A 23,729-nucleotide genomic window follows, 5' to 3' on the forward strand; every position below is an offset into this window, starting at 1 on the left:
TTACCAATAGCACTTGTCACATGATTGCAATGTAAAAATTTGGGCGTTAATAGGTTACTCTTAGTTTACAGGCATTTATACATTGTTATTTTCACAAATTTATTATTCACATTATGGTTTGCAAATCAATAAGAGCAAATATTTCTATTATTATTAGTGTTTATTTATCATGTTTTCTATTGTGTCAATAAAATAAATTTTGCTGAACAGTGTGTTGTGGTGTAGTCGCAACTTTTATTGTTTTAACAATCTTTTCTGAAACTAATTTTCATTGCTGTCATTTTGAAAAAAAAAAAAATTCCCCTCAAATTGATATCTAATAATTACTTTCTTAATAATGACCCCATGGCAGAATCATGACGACGTTGTCGCAGAACGTTACAGAGTTCTTGCAGAAAGAATTTCCCTTTAAAAACTAAAAAAATTTGGTTTTCGGGGCTTCAAAAATTTTTTTCTTCTCCAAAATTATATTTAAAAGAAGCCTTTTTCGCGCATCAGAGGGAAAGAAATGTTCTTAATTTTTTTATTCTTATTTGAGAAGAATTAAAAATAAAGAATATTGAAGCAAAAAATTTCTTTTCTGCAGAAATGTTTGAAAGATTTTTTTTCCTCCACAATTATACTCAAGAGATACCTCATGTGCATCAGAGGGGAAGAAATACTTGATTTTTTTTAACCTTTTTTGAGAAATAAAATTTTTGGTTTTCTTCCACTGATTTTACGATTTTTAATTATTTTTTTATGTGATGATCTATGAAATGCAAAAAAGGAAATAATTAGTGTGAGACAACCTCAATTAACCTCTTATAAAATATTACATATTAATTTTAAAAGAAATACATACAATTTTATTACATCCAAATAGGCTTTTCTTTGTAAATATAGAACGTTTTCATTACTTTAAATTTAGTAACATGTATATTTGTTATTAGTAAGATTTGTTGCGGAAAGCACCCCAAAAAATTCTTCCACAGGGAATAATGTTGCGTTGCAAAGACAGAACAGCAAAGTTGATATTACGTAATAATTTATTATGAGCTTATAAGGATCATAATTTACAGATTATATACAAAATTTGTAATGTACATCCGGAAAATGTGGCACTTGAAAAGCATATTATACACGTCCAGTATCTCTTTCAAAATGTGTGAGCATTGCGGCAGACTCCGCATCCGAGAGCAAACTCTTCACCTGTGGGTGGATGCTTGACATGAAGAGGACATTCTTCACCTTCAAGCTGTTTAGCTTTAGGGCCTGAGTGGGGAAAAAAAAGAAGAAAAGATTACCATTAATTCTTCGATAAAACATTGATTTTAAATATATACAAAATAGTAATACATGTTTGGGGGATTATTACGTTTAAAATACACATGAAAGGATGGTGGAATTTTTTTTATTTAAGAACCTTTTTCAAGATGAAATCTCGTACAAGTCTTGCCTACAGGGTATCTGGTACATTTTAAGCTTTTCAAATTCATGACTTAGCGAAGTTACCATTTTCTCTGACAAAAACACAACAATAAATTTAAAAAAGCATTATAATAACATTCATTAAAATGATAGGTATAACCAAAAACTGTTATACTCTGCATCTTCATATTTATAGATTTTAAATTTAAAAAACGACGTAAAGAAAGAGTTGAAGCTACAACATAGCTGAAAAAAATACAAAAGCAAAAAATTTTTTCTTCCTCTCTTCTCTGCAGAATTATATTCTAAAGATACTTTTCTTGTTCATCGGAAGGGAAAGAAGTATTCCTTATTGGAATAAAAAAAAAATCGCCGATGACTGGCTTGCTTCAGCTAGGATTTTAAATTGATAAAATAAATAAATTAAAAAAATTCTGAAATCACAGAAGTTATTCGCTCTAGAAATGTTTTTTCTTTCATTTTTTGTAAGAACACCATAATTTTTAAAAAACATCATAAAAACATTTTATATTTTAATAAAATATGACTGAGTGAGGATTTTGTTACAAATTCAGATACTTGGAACACCACAAAATTAGGAGGGGGGGGGGTAGATTCCATTTTAAAAATTAGATTTTTTCGATGACTTAAATCCATGACTTTCCAAGATTTTTTTTAAAAAATAGTTAAAATCATGACAAATTTTGTTCAATGCCGAAATTCATGACTTTCCATGATTTCTTATGACTTTCCAGGTGGGCAGATACCCTATACTTACCCAATGTCACTTGTTTTATTGAACAGAACCGATTTTTCGCCTTCACATTAATGATAATGGGTGAGAAAAATTATTTCTCCATATTTGCAGTTAGGTCAGGTTTGTACAACGAAAATAAACATAAACCTGAATAAGATTTTATTTACTAAGAAGCATTATATTAAAAGGACGGCGAAAACTTTTTATTGCAAATTCTGTTTTACCTCAATAATTAATTAAAAATTTTGAGTATAGAAAAAGTGAGATCAGGCAAAACTAGAGAAAGCTGGAAAAAAATTGAAAATATCAAAATGTAAACAAATTATTGGAAGAGAGCTTTTCCATTGCATGATCCCAAGTTATCTTTTAATAATTTATTTTCATTTTAATATTTTGAAAATATCTTTTCAATTCTAATGTCATGGCCTTACTCTACGTTTGTCTGAACTTACTTTTTTTATACTTTAAATTACTTATGGTGGTGAAAGAGAATTTGAGTTGAAAAGTTTTTCCCCTGGTATAGTGACCTCTTAATGGTTTAAGGAACTGCTATTTAGACTGGGTTAATTATTTTTCTCTTTTGGCTAAATTTACACACATGAACACCAGAGGGAGAATGTAGCTATTAATTGCAGGCTTAAGACTACAAACATTCATAGCCGTTGACTAGTTTCTGAGGGGAAAAGCTATAAAGTATACACACTGTTGGCTGTTCGTTGAAATGGATGGAAAAACTGCTGATAAACGACATGGATTTTTGATGGAATTGCCGTGATTTGAGCGCATCAAAGAGTGCTAGCAGAATAATGTATAAAAAACAGCACAATTTGAAAAGCCACAAAGAAAGGGCTTTTTTCTAAATAACAACCGACACCAAAAATAATTTAAAAAAAAAAATATTGGATATTCAAACATCAAAAAGATATTACTAAAATTTGCATGACATAATAATATCTTATTAAAAAAAATGGGTTTTTTTTAAAAGGGGAAAAAATAATATAAAAAGGAACATTTTATTTATGCTTCTTCTTTTGGAGAAAAATAAGACCTTTAAGAGTGCCTAATTTTTACGGTGATTAATTTTTTATGATGGAAAATTGAATTAATTCTATTGAGAGCTTTATATGTATCTTAAAACCCTATAGAAAAAGAACATCGAATTCATTCACAAAATTTCATTCTCCACAGCAAATAAGAAAAGATGAAATTATCTCTCGATACATTGCATTTCAAGAGGTATCTATTTTTCATCACCTTTCTTTACTTGCTCAGGTAGGTGGCTGAATGAAGGAGGGAAATCTTTCTTTTAATTGTAAAGAGGGGGAAATTGTGAAACGCAAATAAAAAGTGAGGTAAGTGACTTAAAAATAGTGATTAAAAGTTACTATTTTATAAGATAGTTAGAAGAAACCTTGTTTAGTCACCCTAATGTGGAAAATTTAATTTTTGTCTCAGACAATAGAAGACATCTATTTACGCATAAAATATCTGAGTAAAAAAGACAAGCAAATAAATTACCTGCAGGACAATGTGGAAGTTCTGTTTTAGGAATATTTGTCACTCGTTGGAAATCATCATGGCAAGCATTGCAAAAGTGAGTAGTGCCAAAACAAAAGAATACAGCAACGGAACAACAGTATCGACACTTATATTCCAGGAAGTCAGTACCATGCTTGGGACACATCTAAAAAGAAATGATTATTCTTCTGCAATTTTCAAATATTGTTTGTTTTAAGACACAGTATTTTTAAGACAAGGCAATATATCAATACGGAAGCCACTTTCTTTATTGAGACCCGTCAAAATTCAATATCAATTCTTGATTTTACAAATGAATAGAGCTTCTATTTTAAATAAGAGGGATTGTGAGGAATACAGGGGTGATTTTGAGCCAAACTCAAAATCTTGAAAATTTCTTGAGTAAAATCATTAATAACGCATTTCAAAAAATTTATGTCTTTATAAATTCAAATCATTGATATTTTCACAACATGAAATTTTAAATAAATTATATGCAGCATAATTTAAATTAATAATTATGTATCAGTTTACTTTTTAATCTCTAATCACATTTATTATTCTACCAGAAAAATTATTTACAAATGAAAAAGATACTAAGAATAAATTCTAGTTCTAATATTTCTAACTAAAATATGCAAGAATATTTATACATAAATGTGATGGGATTTCCGGATCACAGTTATTGAAATATCTGGATTTTTTCTGGGAATATAATAGTGTAATTCTAGAAAAATTCTCTGCATGCGAAATTCCCAAATATGTTTTCAACTAACCATGATAATTTTTTAACTTAGTTTTTAATGTGAGTGTTTTAACATTTTATCTAGAAATAAATAATTATTATTTTTTTTAAAGAACTTTCCTGCTTTTTGACTAATTCCTTTTTTTAAACAATGAATACTTCCATCAAGTTGAAATTTTCTCAAATACCTTTACATACTGTATTGAGTTTGAATAAAAAATAAGTAGACGACTAGTAATGTTTCATATCTAAGCAACAGTGATAAATAAATTTTTAAAACAAAATTAAATGAACGATTAGAAACAACATAACATTCCCTTTAAAACTGCATGTTTTTTCTAATCATCCATTCCACTGTTTCATTCTCTCTTCAAATTTGAGTATATTACTCAAAATTTGTTTAAACAGCGCAACATGAGCTATGAGGGATTGGGGGATAGTGTGTATGCTTCCCAAGTGGGTGCCACATGTTCAAGTCCCAGCAATTTCTGGTCATTTCAAAATATCCAGAGTGGTAGAGGGATCATTGGTCAGAATCCCATCGCCATCAGGTTTTCGTAGCTGCGTGTGACACCAATGCCAGCTGATTGCATCAAGAAGAATTCCGTGAAGGCTAGTTTGTCTTAATACTTAATCCAAGAGTTACCCTGCTTTCAGGATTGAGTTTAAAATTACAAGGCTATGGAATTAAGCATCAATCTAAAAATGGGTCAACGTAGGCTATAAACTGAAATAAAAACAATGCAATGCAGTTAAAGAAAAAAATCAGACCTGTGCTCTTGAGACATCAGAACAACCTCCGCAGACAAGCTCTGTTGGATCATAATCATCCCCGGCACCCGCTTCGGCATCACATCTGGCTTCTCCACCATAGTATGCCTGCAATAATTAAATGAACAAATAAGATAATGACTCCATTAATATGCAGGACGTTTCATAAAAACCTCCCTTAATATTTATTTTTTGAGAAAAAAGAGCACACTTTAGGGTTTAAAATTAATATTAAAGCGAGGGCAAAGCAAAAACGTTGTTAAATATCACAAGAAGTTTTGAGGGGTAAAAACAGGCATTTGGAAACAGGAAAGCGAATTGGTTACACAGAAATTCCAAGCATAAAATGTAACTTTCTTTTAAAATGGCACAAATAAAAATAATAAACATCAAAAAATTTCCAAAAATTGAAAGCGTAAAATTTTTTTTTATTGGGAGGCAACTTAGTTGTTATAAAGAGAACATTCTATTCCTTGTTATATAGAGAACATTCTAATTTAACATTCTATTTAAAAATTTCATTATAGGAAGAAATTTGATGTTAGGAAACTTTGTTGTAGAGGGACTATTTTTTCAGTTAATAATTTATAAAGCAAACTATGTTCAATCCTTTTATAATATTAAATAAGATAGAAATTAATTCAATTATTTAAACAATTTACATAGGAAAAAATCCAGCAGATTTTACAAAATATATTTTACAAATGATAGGCATTTAATTAATCAAAGATAGTTAAAAGATTTTTTAAATAAATTTAAAGAGTACTGAATAAAAATAAACTGAACATTTTATAACAAGATTTTATAAATGAGTTCCGCTCCATTATGTATCAGAAATACTTATTTAAATATTCAAGTAAGCAACAATCTGTACAAAAATTCTATTTCAATAGGAAATTTTTTTAGGAAACTTACTCAATTTTATGGAGTTTTCTAAAATGTACAAAAACCAGGAGAATTTTAATTAAACCAGGAGAAACTGGCAAAATCCAGTAGAGTTGGCAACCATGAACATGGCAATTATGAACTGTTTTGTTTAAATTTTTGATATTTTTTCCACCCTAGAAGAAACTTGTCAAAATTACCTTCTTGCACTTGAAGCAGACATAGTAAGCATATCTGTCCATAGCGAAACTTGCAGGATCATTATAGAATCTAGCACCAGGTGTTGTGATAGCTTCTGCTTTATGGAGACCTTCATATTCTAATCTCATGAGTGCTTTTCTCTTGACATCATCAAAGAGGCTCCTTGCCGGATCTAGTAAGTCCTTCAAAACATTGTGATCCATTGGTACCTACAACAACAGTTCATTCATTATTCTCGAATATTTGGTTTGAAGATTTCTGTTTTATTTCCAATAAAATTAATATGTTTTTTTTTACGTAAATAAATTCATAACATAAAATATTCATTATTTAAAACAAGTACATATATTTCCCGGTTGCCACTCAAATCTGGAAAATAAATTCCATATACATATTTTACACAATATATAAAAAGGAAAAACACACTGTGCTCTTTTATGGGCTAACTATACTAGTTAGAATTGCAGAAAAAACTTGAAGAAATAAGAAACAGTCAAACATACTTAATAATGCTATAGTAAACGAAATAGTTTAGTATAACTGAAATATTATCCTTAAACACCGGATATGTTGCACTTTGAGTGGTCACCCTTTTTAAAGAGGCTGAAATAGAAAACAAAATTCCCTGTTGCAAGTGATTTTTGAATTCCCTGTATTTTCCAGGTTTTCCCTGTGGAGTGGCAACCCTGTATTTATAAAAAGGAAATACACCTCGAAGGGAAAAAAAAAAACTAACTGCATCGAAAAATAACAAAATAAGCGTTTAGAAAAAATATATAATTGTTACTGCCACTTTCTCTCAAATCAGCATTAAACGGATTCATCAAAATATAAGGGGTAATCACAATATGGTTGTTGTTGTTCATTTACGTCGCACTAGAGCTGCACAATGGGCTATTGGTGACGGTCTGGGAAACATCCCTGAGGATGATCCGAAGACATCACAATTTTGATTCTCTGAAGAGGAGATGGCACCCCCGCTTCTGTAGCCCCACGACCTGCACGCGAAGTCCAGCACTTTACAGTAGCACAGTTTAACGAGGACCAATACCGCACACCCTCGGTCCCTACGCAGACTGAACCAAGTGGTCACCCACCCGCACACTGACCGCAACCAGTGATGCTCGATTTCGGTGATCTGCTGGGAGCCGTATCTTAACGATCTGCGGGTTTATTTTTTGGGTATTTTCCCATATTTTGAAGGGAATCAAAAATTTTTTTTGCATACAATCAAAGTACCTTTATTCATTTTTGAAAACAAAATAATTTCAAATAGTTATTTGTTGCATTATTTTATTTTATTCGACGACAATCGAAAATCTGCTGGGAGCCGTGTCTTAACGATCAGTCCACTGCGGGTTTATTTTTTGGGTATTTTCCCATATTTTGAAGGGAATCAAAATTTTTTTTTGCATACAATCAAAGTTCCTTTATTCATTTTTGCAAACAAAATAATTTCAAATAGTTATTTGTTGCATTATTTTATTTTATTCGACGACAATCAAAAAATTTAGAAATGTAAGACGTACAATTTTTTAAAAAATAATCTGAAAGTAGTATTGATAAAATACAAAATTTTAATGAAATCGGTCGTAAGAATTGAAATTTTAAATAAAAGATATTTCCCTCCCCAAAAAATACAATGCCTCCTCAGGTTTCAGCAGCATACCTAGAGTATTATTTACAACTAAAGAATATTTTTATGTACTTTTGTATTTAGTTTGTAATTGTTTTATCCAGATACAAAAGTAATAATTATGGGACGAAATATATCGAGTTGTTTAAATTTTTCGTAAATATGTATTTAATGCTTTTGTTAGGAAATAATTTTTCTTTAGAAGTATTTTTTTTCTGTTTACCTTTGTCTTGCATCAAGAAAAAGATAAAGATATTTATCAATATTGGAGTCTTTCGACATTTATACAGCTCTGCATCGTGCTAACTAATTCCAGAACTCCTAACACAGCAATTCTTTTTAAATCTCTGTGGTGTACGGATTACAGTAAAAAATGCAAAAAAATCAAGATATTGGAGTTGATTTATTTCTGATTTTTGCTGAAAAATTTAAAACTTATAAATCTGAAATTCTTAATTGAAGATCTTGCTAATATTAGCTAACAAGGGTTAAATTTTATATTGATAGAGATTTAAATTGTAAATCTTTAAAAATTTAGCAGTTAATATTAAAGGTAACGTAGTTTGGATTTTATATGTTAAACGCTTTTATGACATTATGTTGCAAACGGCTAATAATTTAGGTTTAAAACCTAAATAATATGTGAAATGTCAAGGGTCTGTCCAGGATAAATTCACTACCTTTCAGCGGTGCCTTCACAAATTCAATTTTAGGAAAACCTGTAGTTTCACAAAATACTTTTGCAAAATCAAGTTCATATGCAAACCCCATTCTCGTTGCAATCTATGGAAAAGAATAGCTTTTTTGCCAGCTGTCTTTCACGAAGAGGTAGCACATGTTTGGTCAGATAGTATAATGTGGTAAGCCTAACTGGTTGCTTACGCCATATCAAAACGAGATTTTTTCGCTGAGTTTTTTAAATTGAAACAATGAGGCTCTCTCTACAATAAATTTTACAGGAAGTCGAAATTCGAACATTAGTCTAAACATTCGCCACATTATCTTCAACACTATTGTAAATTTATTTATTCTAACAGACTTATTTTTTATGAAATTTTTTTTTCTCTGTGAAACTCTTTTCTGTATGACCTAGTCAAAAATGTTCTCATAATGAAAATAACTTTTAGTACTAGTACTGTTCAATGCATGTTTTTATTAAACTCAAGTTGAAATTTAACTATGGACAATAATTTTTATGGAATTTTAAAATTGGATGCAATTTTAAGCCAACAATTTTACAATAACAAAATTATATTTTTTATATGGGGAAAAATGCTTACAAAATTAACTGTCATAAATAATTTTTATTTGTAGTGATAATTTTTGAAAATATTCTCTTACTTTACAATGTTTTTGGTTTTCATTGTTTATTGCATTTCATTGTTTTTGATTGCATTTGATTTTTTAACAAGATTTTAAATTTTCACAAAATAGGTACCTCTCAAAAAAAGAAAAAAAACCTAGACAGAATGTGCATGAAATGGCTAAGAATTTATTTCAGCAGATTATTTTAATTCAGAGAACATTTTAACCAAAAATTTGTTTTAACGATGGAAAAAATCGTTGATTCTCTCTCTCAAATGAAACACTAAGTTGAGTAGTCCACAAGAACCTAAAAAATTTAAAAAATATTTCTGAGAAGAAAATTTTTAAACACTCTTAACTTAGGGAAATATTACTATAACTTCCTTTAACTAATCATCATCATCAATGGCTTGACAGCCCAGGGTGAGCCTTGGCCCTAAGTTTATTCCAGGCTTACCTTTTTCCTGCTGGTGTTTTTCAGTTTTTAAGACCAAAAGGTCTTTTTCTAGGCCATGTATGAATCTCGAATTCGGCTTGCCTCTTTTTTGTGTGTCGATTGGTCTGACATTGAAAACTCTTTTTGTGGTACGGTCTTTGTCCATTCTGGTAACCTTGCCTGCCCATTTTATTCTTGGTCTTTTCATAAAGTTAATAATGTCGGGTTCATTATATGAGTGATAAGGCTCAAGATTTGATCTTTTAAGCCACACACCATTTTTTTAAAATTCCTCCAAAAATACTTCTCAAGACCCTTTCTCTCAGAGGTACCCAACATAGCCTCATCCGTACAAGATGGGGTCCAGATTTCACAAGCATATGTTAAAATTGATCTTAAAAGAGATTTACATAATAAAACTTCTATTTTTTCTATTCCTTTAACTAATAATCCAATATATTTTTTTTATAGAAAAATAGACCATATAGCCGTGTTATTTTGCACAAAAAAATGAATATTAGGAAAGTGAATAAAGGAATTAATAAATAGAATGAAGACATGGACATTTTTTTATTCATTAATAATTTTTCTTCTCTTTATTTCCATGTCTGCTTTGTATCTTTAAATTGTTTTATGGGTTCTATGTATTTGCAGAGTAAATAAAACTTATTATTATTTTCTTCATTAAACTGTCTTTTCTTTCATTCTTTTTTATCCTTATTGTGTTATACACATGGGGTGGACAAAATAATTACTTCTAATATATACTTCTAATTACTAATTCTAATATATACCTTTAATTTAATTAATTTGAAATATACTCTTAATTTTTTTCATATTTCTAAAGAAATACTTAAAGAATCAATTTATAATTTTTAAAGTCTTTAGCTCATGTGATTTCTCATACTTATCAATGAAGTTTAAAGCTTTTTAAAAAGTTAAAGGTACCATCAATAAGTTACAAATAGAAAATAGTGTTTTTAAACGTCCTATGCCAAAAAATATAGCAACATGTTTTTAACTTCTAACAATTACTTTAGTTATTACATGCAATAATTGAACAAAATTTTGTAATAGACTAAATATTTATAGAGATATTGACATTTTTATAAGAAATTTAATTTTTTTTTGCTATAACTTTAAAAATATTCAATAAAATTAAACAAAATTTTTAGAGAAATTTAAAATTAATGGAAATATGCTTGCTTTAAAAAATTCACTGAGAACTGTGTAATATATAAGTAATGAAAGTATCTTTTTTTTATATTTCACATACGCAGAAAAAAATTACTACTTTTCATAATTTTTACATATAAATACATATAAATACATATATATATTTATATACAAAAATATAATGGTGGTATAAGATGGTCCCCCCCCCCAATAAATTTTAGCTGACGACGTCAATGTTTTGGCATCACACAATTGCAAACTTCCATTATTATAACAGGGTGCGCAGCCAAATCTTTCAACAAAAAATTAGCACCTTTTAAGCACTTTATATATTAACAAAATGCAAAATAATTTTCAAAGACTTTACATGATCATGATAAAATAACTAGTTTTTGACAAAGAGCTCTTTTATTGGTTATATTAGCCACTATAAAATGACCAAGAGATTTTTCGGTTCGATTTCACAAGGTGTAAAATGAAGCTTGAAATCGAGAATATCTTAGAAAATGCAGCAGAGTTAAACATGAGAGTGCAATAATAGCACCGAACCCAGCTCAGCAAACCTGTAAAATAATTGGCGCTTTCATATGCTATGGACCGACGGTACACCAAAATGGATTGTGAAAATGTTGAATAGAATAATGTGAAAAGCACGTTTTTGCATAATACATGTCGAAATTCGACATGGTAAAAAAAAAAATCTTTTTTTCAAAAAGGGAAAAATTAAGCACTTTTTAAAAACATCTAAGGGCATTTAAAAGATGAAAATCGAAAATAAGCACATTTTAACACTTTTAAAAACACTACGCACCATGTATAAACACTAACCTGACAAATAGGACACAAGGAAAAGCGAAATGTGATACGTGGACCAGACCATTTCTTGATCAGCACTGCTCGGCAACAGTGAAGATGAAATACATGACCACAGGTCAGCTGCAATGTATAATAGACACTCATTAATGCATTTGATGAATTTTTTTTTTATAAACAAAAGAAAAATATAAGAAGCATACTATTGAACGGTTTCTTGTTCTAACCCTGCGCAGGGTTCAAAAATTCTCAAAGCATAATATTTCCCTCCCCTCCTTCTTTTGAATAAAATTATAACATGCCAAAAAAGAAGTCACAATCAAAAATTTGTTACAATAATTTTGTTACAATAAATTTTTCAAAATATTTTTAGGAATAAAAATTGTACATTTTAAAAATATTTTGACAATTTTTGCTTCCAGAAAGAAAAAAACATAATTTCAACAATGCTGGGATAAACTATCATATGTATTAAAAATAATTTAAAATCAAAATACAGTCAAACCCCGCTATAATGAACACGGTTTATAGTGAAAGAAATGTCGCTCCTGTTCCTTGCCACACACATATAAAGTTATTTTTTGTGGACCAATTATAGTGAACCAAAAAAAGAGTGGAAGTTATTATGAACTTCCAGATTGAACTATGCCTCAGACTGATTTATTTTCTTCATTTTTGTAATAATTTCGAAATTTCTACCTCAAAATAAATAGATATACCGATTTTTAAAACCATCTACAGGGTGGAATGTAGCAATATGAATTTTCCTTGTTTGCTTCTTTATTGAATAGGTTCAGCACTCAAAGAAACCGCTATCTTCCTGTATCTGGATCAATGCTTGGAAGTCAAAACCGATGAATTTTCTAAGCAATTTGATGAGACTACTTTTATGTGCTGGAATGGCTGGTTAGACAGGTTTAAAAACCAGAATAACATAAATTCATAAAAATCGGAATAACATAAATTCAGGAAAAATGATCGGAGAATCGGGAAGTGTTTCCATATCTGATGTTGAGGATTGCACATCAGCTAAAGATTAAAAATTTTTTTTTGTACGCAAGGCGAAGAGTAATAAAAAATAAAAGTTAACACATTTTCGGTACTACGTATTCTTTTTCAGTCATTTTTGTATTTCATGTTATTCAAATAATGTCGTGTAATAAAAGGGGTGAGTTTGGAACCACTACAGAGGTACCACTCTTTTTACAAAGCATGTGCAGTATCCCCCTAGTCCACACTCTATTCTTTTCTTTTAGAATGCTTCACTCTCCTCATAGAGTACCCTTCTAGACAAAATACTGAAAGAATCAAAATGTTAATAAAAGAAAATACTTTCTTCCCCTTGCTTGTAGCCCCCTCACACATTTTTTCTAGTCTCTCTAAAATGCTCTATCCTCAATGCCTGGTCTAATTCTAAATGATAAAAGAACGATTTTTGTTTAAAAAAGTTGAACTAGCAAATTGTTCCTATCAACTATAGTGATGCTAAAAAATTACTTTAAGCACTTTTAAGGGTCCTTATTTTCCAAAATAAAAATTAAGCAGTTTTTAAGGACCGTGGGAACTCTGCATTAATTCAAATTGTTTGCAGAAGATATATAGTGAAGGGAAATTTCGGTCCCTCAAAAGTTCACTAAAGTGGGGTTCAACTGTACTTACAAACAGTAAAATTTAAAAATTATAAAGGTCCCATTAAGGAACTTAAAACACTAAATAAACATACAAAGTTATTTATGGTATTTTTTAGATTGATACACAAATTTCAGAAAAAAACTAAATTCAGAAAAAAAAACCAAATTCTAAAAATAAAAAAAAATTTAGAACAAATCACAGGAAACATTTATAGAGGACAATCACAGGGAAATGAAATTCTCATACTTTTCTAGGAAAATATCAACAAGATTCCAGGTCTATAAATTTTGCAATTTATAATGAAATGTTTTCAGAAAATATAATTTTTTTTATTTAGTATGCCTTGAAAATCACTTCTTCATAGAAAATACACCAATCACATTTTATTAGAAACGAAATTCAATAAGCCTGCAGATACTTTTGAATTATGTGTGAAGATATTTTATCTTACTATGAACACAAGCATTTGAAAGGGAATTGAAAAAAAAAAACAAACAGAAAAACTAGTAATAGAGTTCATTAAATAAAGAAATCTACATCACTCATATAGCCATTATAAGAAGCCACTTGTGATTAAGAACCAAAATTTTAAAAATAATTATAACCAGCTTAGCGAATAGCAAGTATTGTTTATATTAAAGAAAACATTTGAAATAAGAAATCGAGAAACAATGAGCGCTCTGTAGAAAAATTAATTTTCCAAAAACAAGAAAATTTACACATGCTTTAGCACAATTCTTACAAGAAATAATACTATTACATGTTAGAATTCTGAAACTTATTGTTAATCTTAATTTTAAGAATTTAGTTTATTAGGTTTGTTGGAATATTTTTCCAAGTTTCAAATTTACATTTTTAGAATTTTTTTAAAAATCCAAATTCCTTGAGAATTCTTTCATAATGTACATCTTTTTTCATACACTGTTAACTTCCTCCCGCACCAATTTTTTTTAAAAAAATAATTCCAAAAAATCAACGTATTTTTTTAAATTTCATTAATAAATACAAGGAACTAAAATAAAGCATAATACACAAGTTTTAAGTTGAAATTTTAAATTTTTTATGCGTAAAAAAATATTTAATTTACCATCAGTTTACTATCCTAAATTCTTGGGCAAATGAAAAAAGTTAAACATTAGTCTTTGTATATGTTCACATCTTCATAATCTGAAAAATCACTTTCACTTTTGCTCGTGAACGTGCCAATTTTTTACTGTGTAAAGTCAGCGACCATCGTACATACAGTTGTACAGAACACATCTGCAGTCCCACAAATAGCGAAAATCCCAAATAAATATTGATATTAATAAATATTGGTAAAGTTTTAATCACAGCAGAATATTATAATTCTTTATTTCGCTTCCGGCCAAGTAAAAACATAATAAAACAAAATGTATTGACGAATTCGGCTACGCCCAAGTTTACTCGGGAATGTATATATATATGAGTATGTATATATTTGCAATATATACATACTCAGGATAATAAGGGAAGGGGTTAATGTAAAAGGATGAGGGGAAACTTCTGCTTCCACACCAAAATTTACTAGAACAACTGACAAAAACTAACTTGTATAGCAGGAGCATTGGCCAGTGCTTCTGTGAAGCAAATCATGCACATGTCATCGGCATCTTGTTTTAGACTGGAGACATCTCCACATCGATGCAGGCATGGAAGACAGGAAATCTCATTGCTGATTCCTCCACACATGTGACCACAAGAAAGCATTTTTGAACACGAATTGCTGGCATGCTCCTGAAAAAATTTTGTTCGTTATAGATAATAAATGTAGAAATTTTTTTTTTTAAAATGGTGTGCAATTAAAGTGTATTACATAATTATCAACCCTGTTGCAGAATTTTTTGGAGCTATCTGTGACAAAACATTGTTGCACTAATATCTTTCTGCAAGATACTTTTAATAATAACAAACATATATGTTACATGTTTTTTCTATTTTTTTTATTTCCAATGAGCTGCACAATCGGTCTTGCTGATGAGCAGACCTAGTGCAGTCTTCGGAGGTGGTATCCACTCTTTCAGGACCACCACAATGGGTGAGATACCGTTGGTCATGTTAATTTGGACGTCTAGTTTCTACCACACTAGATGGCAGCACTGAGACTCTATTTGGATGCTAAAGTGCATTAGGAATTCAATTTTGCCGGAAATGCCAAGAGCCAATAAAGCACTCCAGGGATCTTTTACATGCAGCATAATCATACGACATGGCCTCTGAGGATTTTCTGCATCCCAAAAAAACGGTGTCTGGGCCGGGGTTCGATCCCACAGACTTGGGCTCAGAAGGCCGACGACAAAAAAACTGCGCCACCCAACCACATATGGTATATGTTACATGTTACTAATTTAAAATAACAAAAATGCCGTGCTTACAAAAAAAAAAACTATACATAAATATTTTATTTTAATTGTACATATAATTTTTTACTCAAATATTATGGGTGATATTCTCGTATTTTGTTGGAGGGAAAACATGCTAATTATTTCCTTCTTTGCATTTGTAAATAATCATCACAATAAAAAAATCATTAAAAATTGTGAAATCCGTAGTACTAATTGCCAGAAAAAAAGATCGACGACGAAATCAAACTCCTAAAATAGTGATTACTCAAATGCATGTTTCGCTTCGAGATTAGGATGTTGTAATAAATAAAACAGTAAAAAAATATAGGATTTAAAAACTACGGCGAAAACAATAGCAATAACTGTCAAAAAATCAATAGAATCATTGTCTCAAAAAGTAAATACTCAGATGCACCATTTGAATTTCCCGTATTGTTTGAAATATATCAGGACATTTAAAAACCACGTGAAAATCCATATCAATAATTGCTGAAAATGCAATAGAATACTATCCGCATAAATACAATACCATCCGCATAAANACAGGCCGCTCACAATAATCAATTTCTTCACCAGTAACGTACTTCACCAGTAAAATACTACCCTATCAAATTATATGTGTATCAAATCAAACTAAAATATTTATAGAAAAACAATACTTTTATGACTTTTATTATTTTTATGCTAGTGAGAACCAAAACAATATGGAAATGAATGAGGGAAAACTGGATCCTACCACGTGATTTCCCGGCCAATAAAAATGTAGCATTAAACGTTTAATGCAACCTTGTTGGAAGTCGCATAAGAAGTTTCACTTCAAAAAGGAAAGAACACTCTGATATTTTTCATGAACTACAAAGCTTTTTAAAGAAAATTTTAACTTACTTCAGGGGCATATTTTTGTCTTAGGCATTCAGAAAATATTGTTTACGTTTAATATATAGCATAAATTGAGCCCCAATGAAACTAAAGTTTTTACTAGAAATAATTGTTAAATAAAGATGCTAGAATTATTTAATGTAAGCCTTTCTCCAAAACACTTTTTACTGCCAATTTTTAAGATAAGGTTATTTTCCAAGTTTTGAAAAAAATGCTATAAATATTTATGATCAATCAATTTTTTGTCGAAAGTAAATTCCATAAAAATTTTTCTTGATCCTTTTTTACTGTAGTTTATTTTAAGAAGACGAACTCTATAGGATCTTTTTAACATTAAAGATATACTCATTGAAGTCAATTTTTTTTAAAAAAAATGATAAATTAAAAAAAGTTTTATTTTGCAAAACATTAAAAATCTACAAGCTTTCTTGATTCCAAAATGACATATTACATGAATGTCTTAGGGCAAAACAAGAAAGAAAAATCATGAAATAAAGGTTATAAATAAAATAAAATGTTAAATCAGAAATAGGAAGAAATTAAAAAGAAAGTATAGCTAATTTTTTAAATTAATTAATACATTGCAGTGGTCTCTTTAAAAGAAATTTTTGTTCGTTGACGGACCCTTCACAAAATAATTTTTCGTTTAATCGGACTCTTCACAAACTTGTTTATCTTTGTTATTGTTTTGTTAATCGAATAAACCCTTCCCAGGAAGGGGGGAAAGAAAAACAGATGCAAGCGAACTAAGTTTTGTCTTCGGAAGACGCTTCTTCCTTTATTCTTCCGAAATGAATATTCTGCATTCAGCAGTATAGGTTAAATACCAAATTATTTGTATGTTGTATCTCTAATTTAGTAGCAGCAATTGTTGTTTATTTTTTAAAATCTATTTTTTTAAAATTATAATTTTACAGTGTTGAGCATAATCTTGTGTGTCTTTACAATTTAAAAACGCCGTGTTTGCAGTAACAAGACCCTATTTGCACAAATTCACAAAAACAGGACCCTGGTTGAAAGAATGGGACATAACGTTTATTTTGTATTCGCAAATTACGAATAATTTTTTCAAAATTTTACAAAAACGGATCTTTTACAAAATGTCTGGACAAACCCCTCCATTGAGTTAATAATGATACACAGTACAGATAATTTTATAATTTTTTTTTATAAATCTAATGATCGAATCTTCTCGTTCTTAGGACCCAATCATAATGATTTAAATGAATGACCTCAAATATGTTAATTAATTAAGGCAGACAATACTTGAAGTTACAAAATCAGACACAAAAACGTATTTTATCTTAACATACATTTTTTTGGGGGAAAATTTGGATTTTGACCCTCGAAGTATAAACAATTTTGAATACAATTATAAAACTTGCTTATTGAAAGTTAATCCCAAGCAAAATGTAATTTTTTATCATTGTTTTATTGAATAAAAGTAAAAAAATAATTGAATCAAAAGGTATATAAATTTTTGCACCATTTTAAAAAATCTAGTTTTACATGACAAAGTACAAAATAAACCGAACAGTTCCTGAGAAATTGAATTTTAAATGTTTTTGTTGTTATTGCACACTCTGTACATTGTTTATGAATCAGCTTTTCAAACGTTCCCGAAATTAATGTATGTGATCCATATATTATTCAGAAAGTTTTAAATGGAGAGCAAAAGAAATTATTTAAAAAAAAATTGGATTCTAAATGAAACTGCATTTTCTCTTTATAGATAGATGCCTTTAAAAAGTAATTTGAGTTAGATTATAAATGAAGAAATACCTCTGTTTCCTTCTCTGAACTCCACCATAGCCTTCAGTGTTCGGGAGTCAGCTAAGCACATGACCCAAAATAATTTTGTTCTTCCGCATCCCTCATGCAGATCCACCTTGATGGCCTCTTCCTCCTCTTTGAATACCTAAACATACAATTAATTACATATACTTAAACCCTGTGACAGAATTTGTTTGGACTTTCTACATGACATGCCTCTTTAATACTAATATGTTTCTGCAAGATACATTTAAAATTAACAAATATACATGTTACTAGTTTTCAAGTAACAGAATCATCAACTTCAAAAAAAAAAAAAAAATTGAACACACTGATTATTTCTATTTTTGCATTTTTTAAATCATCATCACTTAAAAGTAATAAAAAAATTGTGAAATCCGTAGCAGTAACTACCAGAAAAAAGATTGACGGCGATACCACCTGAATCAAACTCTTCGCAAAATTGGTGTTTTCATTTCGAAATTCAGTTATAAATAATATCGTACTTAAAATATAGTATTTTAAAAGCTATGAGGTATTAATTACATGAAAAATTGGAAAAAAATTTCTGCAGAAAAGAAAACCAAAATTTTTTACTTCCCAAAGGAAAAATCTTTCTAAAAGAACTCTGAAACATTCTGCGACAATGTCGTCGGATTGCCACAATTCTGCCACGGGGTACTTATGTTAACTGAAAGTCAAATTTGAAGTTACTTTATAACTCCACTTTCCTAAATTAAAAACGTAATATCATGACTCAATGTGATGTGCAACAAAGCTTTTTCTCCCCATATAAATTGAGTACTAGTTAGCTCTGCCCCTTACATGCTGATGCTCGCAAACCCCAAAGATAGCTTTGCAAACCATGCTCGTTTTGCTGGATACTAAGTTAAACCCATTTGAAATGAGCACTAGTGTTAAATCTTAAGAATTTAAATCAATTATTAAAATATTTCAGACTAATTCCAATTTTAGTCAGTAAGTTAATGAAATAAAAAAACTTTAAATTGAAACAACTGACATGCAAAAGAAAAACAAAACAATTATGTTTCTAAAAAGAAAAACTATTAAAGATTCACAACTTAGTTAAAAACACAATTATAAATTTCAGATCTTTGAGCTGTCACCGTAAAGTTGTCAAATAACCTAACTATTAGGAAGTCAAATTGAAATGAATGATATGAAATAGAAAAACTTAAAAAAATTCAAAATTAATTACAACAAATACTATTAAATATTAACAACTTGTTTCCTAAATTTCAGAACTTGAGAGGCCATAAATAAAAGCTTTTTTCTTTCAAACATTAGGCCTTGCCATTGAGAAGGCAGGGATACTGGTTTTCGCTTAAAAGAAAAAGACATGCAATTCTTAGAATAAAAAATACTCTTCAGTGTTTTTCTCAAGTTTGTAACAATTAGTCTAACAGACCTTTAGGGGACATTAAATTTCTAAGTAGCACAATGATGACAACTTTTTAATTTATGGGGAAGAATTCCTGTGAGAGTGATGCAGTTAGAGTTGATAATCAATAAATTTTATTTTAATTTCATAACCGTCGTTGGACGGCCTACCCAATTTTGGGTTTATGACTACTAATATTAAACTCCGTAGCCTCGTAATTTTGAACCCAATCTAGAAGACAAGATAACTTCTGGATCAAGTATTAGGGGAAATTTGCCTTCGTGGAAAGGAAAACCATGAAAACACGGTTAGCCTGATGGCAGGGGATTCTAAGTCGTGATACATTCACCACGGAGGACATTTTACCTCAGCACTATGGTCGGTGCAAGTCATCACTGGGATACGAACACGGTTCACCACATTGGAAGGCAAACGCTCTATTCCCTGACCCATCACAACTCTCAAATTAGCATTAAACCGTATTAGATTCCTCAAAATATAAGGGGTTAATCATAATATGGAAAAAATAGTTTAGTCAGGAGAGCAGATAAAAGTTTGAGCCTCTCAATATTAATTATATTTCTTGTATAATAGCTCTAACTTTAAATTGCAGCATTTTTTAATTTTTTTAAAATCAATATGAGAAAACAACTGCTTCATCATCCTTGCAATTTCCACAATGTAAAGCCTCTTCATTTGAAGGAGCACACATGTTTTGCATAAGGTGTAAAATCTGAAATTCAGCCCAAAGCAGATATTTATTTTATCACTATTCGAATCACGGGTAATACTTAGCATCATTCACTAGCACACGAACAAATTAAATTATAAATTTGAAAATCTTCATACTAAAATAAATAAAATTAATATAATAAGGCAATTATTAACTTCTAATACAGAAACAAGAAAATAATAATTAAATTTCAAAGATTTCCCCTTAAAAAAATAGGGCACCAACATATTGCTATAAAAAAATAGAACAATAATACTTAACACCAATATGATAAAAATTTGATAAGAGTAGAGTTTGTTTACATTTCATTTTATAAAAAAGCAGTATTGTCATTTACAAGTAAAAATATACCAATATCAATAATAAATAAGGCTTAGCTTGTAATAAATGTAAAACAATGACAGTGATCTTATAACATACCTGTCTCTGATGGTTTCGAGTTTTTCGATTCAAATGTAAATATCTATCACATTCTGCACATAAATTACCACAAGTTGAGCACAAAATAATTGCAGGTGTTTCAGAATCATCATGATTATCACAGAAAGGCTATTGTAAAAAAAAGAGTACAATTCATTAAATCCAAAGAAAAAGCAAAAAGACGTAAGGCATTAATAAACAGAGTTTCAAACAGTTGAATGACTTTGTTTTAAGTGGAGGATTGTGATAATCTAAAAACACGCATAAAAACAAACACCGTAGTTTTGCGGACACACACCGCCTTGGGATATATGCCGCACACATAAAATTTGACTAAAAAGGAAAAGGATTTCCCCAGAAAGGCATCAAAATTTTATTGAGTGATTGATCATGAAGTTAATGCATCTGTTTCTAATAACAAGTTATGTACAAAATAAATGATTAAACATTTAACAACCATTAAAGTTATTATTAAATATACAATAAAATAATATATGCGATCTTACTAAAAATCAAAAATTATTTATTCTGATAATTTTCATCATAACTTTTCAAATGTATGTAAAATAGTACTGTGTACAATTGCGCACAATTCAAATGCAACACAGTCGCATTATGTTAATAAATACCAATTTAAAATACTTGAATTTTATATAAAACAAGTGAACCTAAATATAATTAAAATAAGCTAACAGAATACCATAAATTTATAAAAAGAATCTTACTGGGCACAAAATTGCACAGTATAAAACAACCACATTGTTTTTTCGTAATTTGATTTGAAATACCTAAATAATATTAAATCAAATGATTAAAAAGATAAAAATCTCTACATAATTAAAAAAATATCAGTAATAAAATAAATTTTGTTTTGAGCAAAAGTGTACTATGCAAAGCCATTACAAGTGCAGGCTGTTTTTTTAGTAATTTAAAATTTCTAAAATTTTAACCTATCAAATGAGAAACAGCTAAAAGCCTTTTAAAATTATTTTTAAAAAAATAGATATAGAAAATAAACAAATAATGCCGTTTGGAAAAAAATTAAAGAAAAAAGTGATCGCTAACACATTATTTCTATTGTAATTAAATTATATCACAGTTATTAATAGGTGAAATGATTAAACAGCTAAAATTTGTTAAAATAAACGTTAAATATAGAATAAATAAAGAAGTTCATGCATTCCTCTTTTATTCACATGTTCATACATGTTGCATAATTTTACTCGGACATCTCTAAATTTCCGGATTGTATATTTCCGAGAGTAAAAATAATAAAGTAGTCCTTCAGCTGAAAGTGGTGATAAACTTGACCTTCAAGATAGATCATTTACGCATTTCCCCCCTCTCATTGACTTGCATATTTTCTTTAACTTTTTTTCTTCGCATTTGCAGCGAAAGAAAGGATGAGGAGGACTCGTATTTCTTTGATCCTCGTAAGAGACTATTTGCGAGAAAGGAATTCGTCAACGACTTCTTTGTTTAAAGCATTTGTTACATTCTTGCAAACTGTTTTTCATGCGCATTGTTAATTCTTCAAATTATTATTCAACATTAATTTAAAAAATAGATCTTTGCAAAAGATCAAAAAAATAACAGTGATTATGAAATTTTGGAGAATCAATTTAACAAAATAGAATTATCAAGTTGAAGTAGTTAAAAAAAAACCACCATCGGATAGCCCCCTATTAAACAGGCTTCAATTACCAAACTTTAATGTTTTAAATCATAAATGACATGCCGTATCAACTCTAAATTACGGTATATAAATATATACTTGGCAGTGACCATAGCTAAAAAATTATAGGATACAAAATCATCTGCATCAAATCAAGATTGCAAGAACGTGATTTTTACATTTAATTAAATCATCAGTGCCATTTTGTAAATGATAAATTTTACATTTTCTTGTCTGATTATTCAAAACTTTTTATTTCGTTAAGTTTTGAAATCATTTTAAGCTACAAATTTTATTGTGTTTCCAATGAACAAAATAACAGGCATGGATTCTTTGGGAAATTGAAGGGTGAGAAATAAAAATTATGAAGTCATGAAAAAAAACAGCTTAAGAATAAAGAATGCTTATCACCCATTGTAAGGTTAATCTATCTTCAATTGATGTGAGAAAAGCACATATTTTAAAATGAATTTTAAGGAAAAGAAATAAAAACAGTGAATATAATTAACAAACTTCATGTTGGATCTTCAATTTTAAATTTTGCTCATTAAACAAATATTATAATTCAGAGTTACCACTCAAATTTGGAAAAAATATTCCCTGTGTTTTTCCTGTACATATTTTATACAATATATTAAGAGGAAAAACACAATCATTGTGCTCATGTATGAGTTGTATTGGAGAAACTATGCATTTATAATTGCTGAAAAACTTAAGAAAAAAGGAACGGCTGAACAAACTTAAAACAAATAATGCTATAGTAAATGAACTAGTTTAATATAGCTGAAATATATCATATGCACTTAAATATCCCATAGATTGCACTTTGAGAGAGCTGCTCCAGCCAGCATAAGAGAACGACGTCTCCATAACAAGCTCTAAATATCTTCAAATAAAACAATTGTATTTCCTTTATTTTTCTATAATTTCTGTTAAAATCACTATGTAATTCTCCAAGGCATCTCAGGTGAGTTTTTTTTGGCCTCTGGAGGGGCTATTTTCCCAGTAATGAGCATTTTAAATTCAGCTGTTCCATCAAATTAGGGTTAGAGTACCCGGCGGCCATGTTTATATGATTTCCAATGCAGAGCGACTTCTTCGCCAAATTCATCACCGTTTAATATTACTTAAACTAGTTCATTTTTACCTCAAAATATTTCTTTTACATTGCTCAAGCGATTTCCTATTATAATATATAT

The 23,729-nt window shown here is 29.4% G+C and overlaps 2 protein-coding genes across 4 annotated transcripts in view; both read right to left on the reverse strand.

The window, feature by feature from the left end:
• Nucleotides 1-1,010: 1,010 nt before the first annotated feature.
• Nucleotides 1,011-18,361, reverse strand: LOC122268372 (E3 ubiquitin-protein ligase MYCBP2-like). 2 transcript variants are annotated; one of them, XM_071178082.1, is made up of 7 exons: nucleotides 18,242-18,361; nucleotides 14,855-15,040; nucleotides 11,669-11,776; nucleotides 6,287-6,496; nucleotides 5,202-5,309; nucleotides 3,686-3,851; nucleotides 1,011-1,254 (listed from the first exon to the last, which is right to left on the reverse strand). In XM_071178082.1, exons 2-7 carry the CDS (start codon nucleotides 15,011-15,013, stop codon nucleotides 1,139-1,141), a joined length of 867 nt encoding a protein of 288 aa, XP_071034183.1. In that variant the 5' UTR covers nucleotides 15,014-15,040; nucleotides 18,242-18,361; the 3' UTR covers nucleotides 1,011-1,138. The 2 variants fall into 2 exon arrangements, with proteins under 2 accessions (XP_071034183.1, XP_042905926.1); XM_043049992.2 differs by lacking the exon at nucleotides 18,242-18,361 and having other exon boundaries at nucleotides 14,855-15,075.
• Nucleotides 18,247-23,729, reverse strand: part of LOC107440653 (E3 ubiquitin-protein ligase MYCBP2) — a 162,622-nt gene continuing 157,139 nt past the window's right edge. For both annotated transcript variants that reach the window (XM_043049991.2, XM_071178081.1), the window contains exons 70-71: nucleotides 20,856-20,984; nucleotides 18,247-18,445 (exon numbers count right to left, since the gene is read on the reverse strand). In XM_043049991.2, the coding sequence (XP_042905925.1) occupies nucleotides 18,287-18,445; nucleotides 20,856-20,984 (288 nt within the window). In that variant the 3' untranslated portion in view covers nucleotides 18,247-18,286. The remainder of the gene's footprint in view (nucleotides 18,446-20,855; nucleotides 20,985-23,729) is intronic.

This window comes from Parasteatoda tepidariorum, chromosome 2, assembly GCF_043381705.1.
Source record: "Parasteatoda tepidariorum isolate YZ-2023 chromosome 2, CAS_Ptep_4.0, whole genome shotgun sequence".
NCBI lineage: Eukaryota > Metazoa > Arthropoda > Arachnida > Araneae > Theridiidae > Parasteatoda > Parasteatoda tepidariorum.